At 31.3% G+C, this 10,960-nt stretch overlaps 3 protein-coding genes across 3 annotated transcripts; 2 read left to right on the top strand and 1 right to left on the bottom strand.

Moving 5' to 3' along the window:
- Positions 1–260: 260 nt before the first annotated feature.
- Bma-ppm-1 (Protein phosphatase 2C containing protein) lies at positions 261–3,728 on the top strand (the record flags this gene model as incomplete). The annotated part of the gene is made up of 7 exons (XM_043082215.1): positions 261–320; positions 751–957; positions 1,191–1,392; positions 1,889–2,139; positions 2,481–2,606; positions 3,045–3,186; positions 3,529–3,728. The coding sequence occupies 7 exons, from the start codon at positions 261–263 to the stop codon at positions 3,726–3,728; spliced, it is 1,188 nt and encodes a 395-aa protein (XP_042938149.1).
- Positions 3,729–6,597: 2,869 nt separating this feature from the next.
- Bm3571 (uncharacterized protein) lies at positions 6,598–9,027 on the bottom strand (the record flags this gene model as incomplete). Its single annotated transcript, XM_043082214.1, has 4 exons — positions 6,598–6,762; positions 6,927–7,035; positions 7,686–7,855; positions 8,812–9,027. The coding sequence occupies 4 exons, from the start codon at positions 9,025–9,027 to the stop codon at positions 6,598–6,600; spliced, it is 660 nt and encodes a 219-aa protein (XP_042938148.1).
- A 1,387-nt stretch (positions 9,028–10,414) lies between these two features.
- Positions 10,415–10,504, top strand: Bm861 (Uncharacterized protein; the record flags this gene model as incomplete). The annotated part of the gene is made up of 1 exon (XM_043082213.1): positions 10,415–10,504. A coding segment is annotated over one exon (90 nt), but the record flags the coding sequence as incomplete, so codon positions are not given.
- Positions 10,505–10,960: the final 456 nt, after the last annotated feature.

Genomic DNA, 10,960 nt, shown 5'->3' with positions numbered 1-10,960 from the left:
ATTGTTAGTTAAACCTTATAAATATTGTGTAATAGAGTACTTAGGATCTTAGTTAATGAGACATTGGTGATTCTCTGCAATATAACAACATTATAGTAGCGCATTAGAGATACATGGAATTGTTTTAATACAACAAATTTGAAGAGAAACTAGAATTTCGATTCCGGTTATGGTTGCTGCTATTATACGGTATTTTGGAGGTAGCGGCTGTTGACGAATTTATTTTCAACACTACGGCTACTTTTATACGACAAAATTCAATGGGTGCTTTTCTTGATAAACCGAAAACTGACAAGAATAATGACCAGGGCGTGGCTCACGTAAGCTTAATGATCATTTATTTCATCGAAATTTAAAATATCAGTCTTTTTTTTCTAATTATGTTATAAGATTCTGATTTTATAAGAGTATTGAAACCCTTTAATTCGTCTCACTCATTTTATTAAGTTATCTCGATTGATATGTTATTTCAGAAATTTCAGGATGGTATGACTCAGTCGGATTTTGTAATTTGCAGAATTTTTAGTAAATATTGTTTATATTTGTAACATTTAGTCACAATTTTTTGTAATGACAATTATCATTATTCATCATGTGCTAGATATTCTTTCTATCTCATGAAATTTCAATGTCTTCGGAGCCACCTTTCTGATGTTTTATAACATACATCAGTGCATTAAAAAGATTGAAGCCTTATGCTTTGCACTATATCATCCTCAGCGGAGAAAAATTTTTCAGTTTCTCTTATAGGGCACTCGGTATGCAGTAGCATCGATGCAGGGTTGGCGTATTGATATGGAAGATGCTCATGTTGTCGAAATTTCAATGTCTTCAGAGCCACCATTTCTTAATTGGTCGTTCTATGCTGTTTTTGATGGACATGCCGGAAATAAAGCTGCTCAACATTCGGCTGAAAATTTGCTAAAAACATTGCTTGCTACATCACAGTTCGCACAGGTTTTTGTTTTTGTCTCATCTTTTTTCAAAAAAAATTCTAACCTGTACTTCTAACCATTCAGTAATGGTAATTTGGAATTTGACCTTTTTTAGTTCAGATATTGAGAGCTAAAAGTATTTTTTTCTTAAAAAATAGTTGTGACGTTTTTCTGTTTTGGAAGGAATTTTTCCTCTAGAAAGTTAAAACTACCTCAGTAGTTTGCAAGTTGCGGACTAAATACTTTTCAATACAGATAGTGCAAAAGCTAAACCATTCATCGGGAGTAATGGATGCAGCAGCATTATCACTTCTCGAAGAAGGTATTAAAGAAGGATTTTTAACCTTGGATGCTAAACTACGAGAACGGCATGAGACTGATGAAGACAATGAGCGCAGCGGTACTACTGCTATATGCGCTATTGTGACCCCGTCACATATAGTTCTCGCGAATCTTGGTATGCTTTATGGATTTGAAACATTTTCTGCTGCTTTTCTGGTTTCAGGAGATTCTTGATTTAACAGTGTAAATAGGAAATGTATCCTATCAGTTAACATCCCTGCTTTTGCTTTTCAGCACATTGGCATTATATAGCATACTGTAAATTTATATTAATTTATAACTAGAGTTTCTGTAGTAGGAGGTATTCGTTTTATGAAATGGAATGTACTATTTTATCTCCTCATTACATTTTTTACATTTTTCATTACATTTTGCTCATTACATTTTTTTTTTTATATGTTAGACATTTATAAACACTGACAAGTTTAGCGTTTTGCGTCGATTGTCAGTAGAAACTGTTTGCTGCCTTCTCTGTATTGTTGTAAAAGCAACTTTTATTAGTTTAAACTTATCGTAAGTTTACTTAATTATAAATCAAGAAGTTGAATTTTTCATAAGTTATATATTCATATTGCCGAGCTTTCTTAGGGATTTTTTTTATGCATATGCAGGCGATTCTCGTGCTGTAATGGCACGAAAAGATCAAGCAGCGTTTGGTACCGAGGATCACAAACCGTTTCTTCCAAAAGAACGCGATCGTATCGTGAATGCTGGTGGTTCCGTGATGATCCAGCGTGTTAATGGTAGCTTGGCAGTATCTCGTGCGCTTGGCGACTTTGAATACAAAGCTGTTCCAGGTTTGGATGCAACGAAACAGTTGGTCAGTCCGGAACCAGATATCTATACGATTGTAAGAGATCCGGTAAGAATACTCTATTTGGGTAATGAAGAGGACAAAAACTGCTGCTATATTTTTCTAATAGTTCTAATTCTACTAATGGTATAATTAGCAGAAAGTAAATAATATTCATTAAAGTTTGGGGAATGCAATCTATAAAGTTGTTATTCGTATCTGGTGTACATCTGTACCATCAGCAGGAGGCATACCTATTTTTTTTTTTTATTTCTTAGGATTTCGTTTACTTTTTCTTTCTCTTAACATTCTTATTTTGCTCAATTGGTTTATTTTTGCTTTATGAGTGTCAAAATTAAAGACTTCAGAACAGAGATGGAAGATACTTTACTATAGGTAACTTATTTCAGAAAGTAGATGAGTTCTTGTTACTTGCATGTGATGGAGTTTATGATGTTATGGAAAATGCCGAAATTTGTAGCTTCGTAGAATCGCGTCTTCTTGTAACCAGTGATCTCTCCAGTGTTGCAAACCAGGTTTTTTTTCTTTTTTTTGGAAGGGGGACAAGGAGGAGGAGGGAGAGAAAAGGGACACTTATCAATTATGACACATTTGAGGAAATGGTACTGTGTGATATAATCTCTTAATATTTCGGGAGATGCATACTGCTATTGATAAAAAAGTGTTTTTGTTTTTCTAATCCATATTAAAGTTAAGTCTTTCATTTAACTTTCTTTTGGACTGATGTGGAGCTCCAAAGTTTTCTAAAATCATTTGGAAAAGATAGCTTATTAAGAGTGTTACAATGCGACTAATGCTTTCTGCTTACTATAGTTTCTGTTGAAATTTTTGCCTGTAAGATGGTTCAAATGATTGAAAGCTATAAATGGTTGAAATCGTTCCGTTAAAAGTTTTAGTAGGTTCTCCGGTATGTTACAAGGATTAAAAGTTTATGTTGGTGGATTTCTTTCTAGGTGCTGGATGCTTGTTTATCGAAAGGCTCACGGGATAACATGACTATTATACTTGTATGTTTTGATGCAGCACCAAAAGTTGATCAAGACGCAGTCAAAAAAGAAGAGGGATGGAAACAAAAGATTTTTGAACGAGTGCAGGGTTCTTTTTTGGAACTGTATTTTATATAAAATGAATTTTATTGCCTTATTTAAACTGGTTGCCCTTCTAACACTTTTGATGTTTTAACAAGTAGCGAACTGTAGATTACAATGCAGTAAATGAAATAATAGCAAATATAGTATGAAATGGAATTTCAGTGATTTGAGCTGGATTATTAAATGTATTAATTAATCATACAGAATGATGGTGAATGGTTAATAGCAGCAAAATATATCATCTACCTATAATTATATTTTTTTTTTGTTTATCGAAAGGCTCACGAGATAATTATATTTTTTGGGTCATTTTAATAATCTGAAACTCGTAGAAGTTTATTTTCAGAAATTCTTGAGGAGCATGGAAAGCAATCACATTTGGATGCAGAATTTATAATGCGTGAGTTAGGTGGGGAAGTGACACAGGCATGTCCGGCAGGTGTCAGCATCCATGCGGCACGATCAGTTATTGATAGTATTTTGGCGGAATGTGAAGCAAAGAATGAGAAAACTCATTCAGCTTCATCTTCACCCGGAAGAACTTGATTTCTCAAAAACTTTCTTTTTTCAAAGGTTGTGATTAAAGATTTTTTTTAATAGAGAGGTAGATTGGAAAGCCTAATTCACAAGTATTTGCGTTAAACTCATTTCAGATATTTGTGTTACCTATTGCTTGACAAGCTATTTTGTGAAATATAAAAACATTTGTAAACTGTGTGTGATTAAGATTTGATTGATGCGTTCATCAGTTTAGATATACGTAACAGTGCTGCAACGTTTTACATCTTCATCTAAACAAAATCAAATCCTGTGGAACTGTTGATGTTAAATGACGTCGATGGAATCACATGAAGTTTTTTATCTTGATTATTAGGTGCACACTGGTTGTAGAAATATTTTGCGTGACATTTTTTGAGATGTTTTCCACTACCTTTGTCGTATTAGCTGTGAGCAAATGTGAACATGTCAAAAATCTTTTCCTAAAATTTTTTCTGTTTGATTGTATAAGTGCTTCGTGCAATTTGGGAAGGATTGGGTGTTTGTTTATTCTGAGTTCAAAAATTCATAAAAATTTTGCATATGTTTGGTTGGTTAAAATTGATGAGGGGGAGGTTGGTGAAATAAAGTGCATAACACGATTTATTAAGTCTTCAAGGAACGGGTGACTGCTAGCATTTGCGAATCTTACTATGAAAGAAAAAGGTGGATACTTTGTCCATTTCAGAGAAGTTACTTATTGCCATTCTTTTAGAGTTTTAAATATTGACTGATGAAATTGCTATTTTTTTTTTTTTTTTAATTCTAATTCATTTTAAATGTTTGACAGGTAGGTCAAATCTAGAAAAAGAGCTAACTTTATTTACAAATGATAGCAATGATCGGATGTGTACTACTAGCAGTGTATAAGAAAATATATGGTTAACTTTAGATTTGGACGCTTGATATATTTAGGAGTCTGATGTAATGGTTTTTAATTGCGGAGTAAAATTTTTCTAATTAAGATGCAGGGCATTCTGTTTTAGAACCATATCTAAACTGAAATTGCTGTTTTTTATAGGCTGCTAGAAATTTTGAAATGAGGAATTTGTTTCCATAAGTCCGAAAAAAATCTAGAGGAAGTTCATACAGTTTACAGAAAATTATGCGTCTTATTGAATGAATGCGATATTCGTTTTTATCACTTTTTTGAAAATCTTTTTTCTGCATAATTCGAAAAAATTATATTGTTGGCACCTTTTTATCCAATCAGATCTTTGTTTATTGAATAATTTTCCACTTTATGACGAAAACTTTGATCTCAAGAAGTTATGTTTCGGCTGAATGTCAGAAAGTACCATTATTTGGAAAGTGCACAGTTACTATATATGCGCAATAAATTTCAAATGCAAACCGAAAATCAGTAGCTGGTCAATTTGTTAATTAATGCTGTTAGATATTTTCAGCTACTAAAGCTTCTGTCTTCAGCTGTGTTGATCTATTCTCCTTATTGTTACTATTTCCCGTCCCAAATTTCTCATCTTAAATCCGTCTTTGAATTTTAATTCTCAAAGAGCACATGATGCACATATTATTTGCATATTTGAACATCAACCTTTTTGTTTTCTGGCTTGATGAAATGGAACATATTTCTGTAAATCATACATTTAGATTATATTTTATATGGAAACATTTATTGGTATTGTTTACACTATTTTGATACACGTGCTACATATTGGTTCATAAGGTGCTTGGGTGGGCGTCATTAATATATCTTCAATTTTAAGTTAGAATAGTGAATCTGACATGTTATTTTCCATGTTTCTATAAAAATCTGGAATATATAGGAAATTTATTATTTGGTTAAGTCAAATTTTAGAGGGGTTTTTTTCTTAACTGATTGCCAAAACAAGCAGTTCCGGTTGATTGGGCTTTACCGATAGTAGGTTTTTTTGATAGTTTTTTGTTTTTTGAAATCACTAGTTTGAAATAGAAGTTCAGCCTTATTTTCTTAAAAATGAGAAATTTTTATGATTCTTGGTTACCTTTAGTTACCTTTGCATTTTTTTTTTCATTATTTCCATATTCTCGTGCTCGTGCCAGATGTTTTGCAACTCAAGATTTTATTCTCCAACTTAGGATTTTAGCTTTTTGTTCAAATTTTGCCGTTATATTTCTCTCGAGCATGAAGGTGTGTCTGATAGTAAGAGATTCATCAACTTTGTGAGGAAAGGGAGATTTTTTGATTCTTTTTTTTCGTTTTGGCTGTGTGAAATATATGAGCTCATTTCAATGTAAAATAAACATTTTGTTTTGAATTCATTCGTTTCATGGTACATACGAACACATCGTTAATAATCAGGAAATGAACACAGACGTTTGATTAATTCATCTGAAATTTATGTTTTTAAAGATGTAAATATTTTCTCTGTGTGGATTGTCATACGATTTACAAGTGCATTTGGAAATTTTACATACTTTTAACAATAGCCGTTGGTTATTAGTATTTTAAATCGACTTGGTTTAACATTAGGTCACCTTGGGATAGGTGAACTTGGATTTATTTCGAGTTAAGTTAGATTGTTTGAAAACCACTTCATCATTTACGTATTACAATCAACAAGAAATGCATGCCATTTATCTTTATTAAATGAGAAAAAAAAGTGCAAGAGATTAATATGAGTGAAATATTAAATAGCATAGTACGACTAATTCCTTTGACTAGAAATAATTGCTGCGAAATCATCTAGAAATTAGGGAATGTTTCGAAATTATATTTTTTCAATTTCATCTTTACACTCGAACATGAAAGCTTAGTTTTAATCTTCTTTGTCCTTTAGGATTACGCCAGCTAAGATCAATCTCTATCCGATGAAGTACAACTTTGATAAGCTTCACCGCTAATAATAGTAAAAAAAAAAAAAAACATATAAATTTATTAAATTTCAATAGTATTAGTTTTTCTATACAATTTTGCCAAAGGACTGGCTTTTTGACTTCTTGGAAGTACCGAATGACATCCTACAGTTACGGTTTGGAGTGCCCGAGTGTATTCGTAGTAGCCTGTTGCTGGATCACATCGAATCCGCTTTAATACAGCTATCTGGAAAAAAACCGCAAATTTCAAATTTTTCCGGGTAGCAATATGATTCGTATTCGTCTTGTGTTTATTACTTATTCTACAAATATCTATCATTTATAAGTTATTGCTCAAAAACTTTACAGGTAGAGTAACGATTGCAAAAAATAATTTTTAATAACCTTTACCTGCCTTTTAATTGGCATACAATACGAGCCTGAGGTTCCACGACTACGACGACATAAACATTGTGCTTCAGAAATTATCTTTGGCTCACGATTTTCATCATGATTCAATCTAAAATTAAAAAGTATTTCAGAACAATGATTTATTTCCCAGAATGGACTCACTGAAAGGTTAATAGGTATTTAACAGGTGAACAAAGAGAGTTGAATTACCATCTCCCAGACGTTCTACATCTTCAGAGATTCATCTGTTCAAGAAGATATCCTATTATTTTGATCAAAACATATAACTCTAAAACTTTATTAGTAAATACTAAAAGCATTTTATAAAAATAATTCAGAGTTTTTAATAGCGCCACAACAAAAAATAACATAAAATTTTCCGAAGAGCTCAAAACTTTTGAATATTTTTATGAAATTAAGAACTGAATTTAAAATCGAATGAGTTATTAGCAAATACTAAAAGTATTTTTAAAGCAATTTAGTAGAAGAATGATCTGTTAAGAATCATTCAGTTATACTTAGGTTTTATTCGTTGTTTCAAAGTAAAAGTTCAATTTTAGAATGATTAGAAGTATTCGTTAAAAGTTGAATTGGTTTGCAACATTTCATTTCCAATCAGCTTATAACATTTTTCACCATCATGCTAATTTTAAAAGCAATCAATCTGCCCATATTTCTTGCTTAGCAATTTTTCCGGAACAGAAAAGAAAACCATGGAAGGTATATTTTCATAACCTAACTTAAAATTTAGAAACAAACTTCCACTGCCATGGACATAGAGATCGTTGCATTGTTGTAGAATTAATGCCTGTTATTGGTTTAGCATTACAAAAGCTCGATTCTGGCACTGGTGGATTCCAGTCTTCATCACCAATTTCCAGAATTTCGGATTCGGAAGTTTCAGCAAACCATCGAAATAACCTCCAATTCTAAAAATTCGCAAAGTTTGCTAAATTTTTAATTTTTAATTTCAGTTACAATTATGATTGCTGTAATTTTTAGTTTATCGAATTATCCAGTCTTATTATCAATTATTCTCGATAACAATGTAAATTTGATTACTACTTCGGCCTTACAAAGTAATCATAGTTATTCGGAATAATCATTCTTGAAAGTGGTGAATTTGCCGATATTCACAAATTGACGAACTAATTTTGTGGAGAATCTTACGATGGATTGTAAACGTAATTACATATGTGTCAACAAAAAGGTCACAGGAAAGTAGATGGAATAGAAATAAGAGAAGTTCAAATATAGGAAGAGCTTCTGCTTGTGATCCACTTTTTTTTCAAATAATCCAAGGCGCAGACTCATTTTTATCAGCTGACCCATATTTGACGTAAGAAATTAGCAATGAGAACAAATTGTTCGAAATTTGAAATGATTTTTCCTTTGTTTATTTGATTTTAGTTAAATAATTAACAATGACCATCTTAAACTGTCACCTTTCATCTTCCACTTCCCCTTCAAAAACCTTGCGACATAATTAATTATCCATTTATGTAATTATGTAATTATAACAGATGCTTTTGAAAGTTATTTGGATCTTATTTTCTTTGTATCGCTCATTTTTAAAGACAATGAGATTTATAAATTGTAGAAATAAAATATGCATCCGCTTATTCCTTAAAATTAAATTTTAGTCAAGTGTTTTAACTTTAGTACTTCTACAAAATGCAAGTTCAAAAAATTCTAAATGCATTTAGTTAAGTTTGAACACAATTATGATATACTTTTGTATTTAATAAACTGATGATGCAATTTTGAAATAATTTGAGGAAGCACATATTAATTTGAAAGTTAAAAGGCCTGTTAAAATAATTAAGAGATTTAGGCAAAATTTGGATTAAACTTAGTTAACACAATGATAATATGTTGAACATACCAAATCAGTAGGCTCTTTGCACAGGTTTCCAAAATGAATTTTGTGATGTCTAGCACTAGTAAATGGAACATACAATATTAGAAATATGATAAGCACAAGAGCGGTAAATGATATAGGTAGTTTCAATAGCCGAAGAATTCGCAGTGTTGGTAATAGAAGTTGCGTCGATGGTAGTAGCATGATGCTGCGGTGATATGCCTGATTCTTCTGGAGCATCCAAGATTGTCGTCCGTAGTCGACCGATCCGTGTCTCCATTTCTGCGCATCAAGTTCTCCGTTTGTCAACTATAATAACCTCCCACCTGTTCGCCAACTAATAGAGAGAGGGATGAAAGGAATGAGTAGTTAGAAATGAAAGGCGGTATATGACATTACAGCTGCAACACAAGATGACCCACAAAAAACCAGTGAAAAAAATCCCAGAGATAAAAGAGCATATCAGCAATAAGTTTGTTTGTCAAAAGAAAAAAGTGGAAATTTCAGGTTAAATTTTTAATAAAATTCGTGTTTTTATTCGCCATAGCTCTTCCATCATCAAAATATGGTAGTTCTGATAAGATTACTGGAAAAGAAGATGAAGAAATAGTTGCTAAACATGTTTCAATTTACAAATGTTGATGAAATAACACTGAAATTGTATTAATACATCAGAAAAATCAGCAAATGTGCGGTTGAAAATGCATCGAAACACATTGTAATCGTCAAAACATTGAAATATTAGCATTTAACAGTAACTCATATAGTACTTATCAATTGGTGCTTATCATACACATTGAAAAATTGAGTTTAGATAAGACAAAAATATCTTAATGTTTTCAAAAGTTATAAATTAAAATCATTTTTGCAATATTTCAGGTTTCTGTTCAGCGAGTGAAACATTATTATTTTATCTGTTCTAAAGTAATTTGTAACTGAAAGAATATTGCTGATGAAACTTCTAAAAATATTAAATCTGTATTTAAATAATAAAGCTATTATGTTAACGTGTAATCGATTTTAATAAAGCAAAATATGAATAAAATATCACATTTGAGAATATATGGATCATTAATATTTAGAATATCTTTTTGTCTCTCATTTCACAATTAGAATTGAGCCAGAAAGTCAAGCATGACAGAAATGATATTTCTAACAATAAACTGTGAACATTTTAGGAACTGAGCTTAGTTATTCATTTCTTTCATAAATAAATATCTTTTGAAGATAGTACAATTCCACTCAGTTCCTGGAAAAAATTATACGATGCTTTAAAGTAATTAAATTAATATCGGAATAGAATGAATGGATTACAGGTCGAGCTATAGCAATGCGAGAATCTAAACTTTAAGTTTTATTTTCATATTAATAAATTGTTTTCCCTAACTGTGCTCATTACTATTATCAATCATTTTTAACGCCAAATCGTCCACCATCAAATTCATTACATTGTATCACTATGCTGGTACATTTTTTGTGCACGCCTTTGTTTCCTTCCTTAACTCTTCTGTTTCTTTTGTTTGAAATCATTAAAACCCTGAGGGCCTAAAATTAAAAAAATTAGACGGCCTTGAAAGAGTGCAAAAAAATACGCAAGTATAATAAATGTCTCTGTGTGTGTGTATGTATGTGTGCATGTGTGTGTGTGTGTGTGTGTGTGTGTGTATGTGTTTATGTATGTGTGCATGTGTGTGTGTGTGTGTGTATGTGTGCATGTGTGTGTGTGTGTGTGTATGTGTGCAACATTCCTTTGTCAAACTTTGTTATAAATGTTAAATTTTATTTTTCAAAATTAACAAAAACCATTCCACTCTTTTAGTGATTGTTTTAGATTTAAATTGATACTTAATTAATTAATTTGCTAAGAGGAGATTGAATAATAACACAATATGAATAGATTCAACAACGAAAAGTAATCGAAAATTATTAATGGTATATTTCGATCAATGCTTGCTTTGAAACAAATTTTAATTAAAAGAAAAAAAAAAAACATTCACATTTGAAAGAATGAGAGAAGAAAACTCGACCAATAAGAAGCATTTAAAATTAAAATTGATAACAGATAACGATTAGTGTTTGATAACGTAATAGTAGCTCTCATCGTTCAGATCAATACTGATTTAATTCCTGATCTGATACAAATATTTCATGCATTAATAATTTAAATTATTGA

Source organism: Brugia malayi (assembly GCF_000002995.4).
Source record: "Brugia malayi strain FR3 genome assembly, contig: Bm_v4_Chr4_scaffold_001, whole genome shotgun sequence".
NCBI classification, from domain to species: domain Eukaryota; kingdom Metazoa; phylum Nematoda; class Chromadorea; order Rhabditida; family Onchocercidae; genus Brugia; species Brugia malayi.
This window is presented reverse-complemented; position numbering and strand designations above follow the sequence as displayed.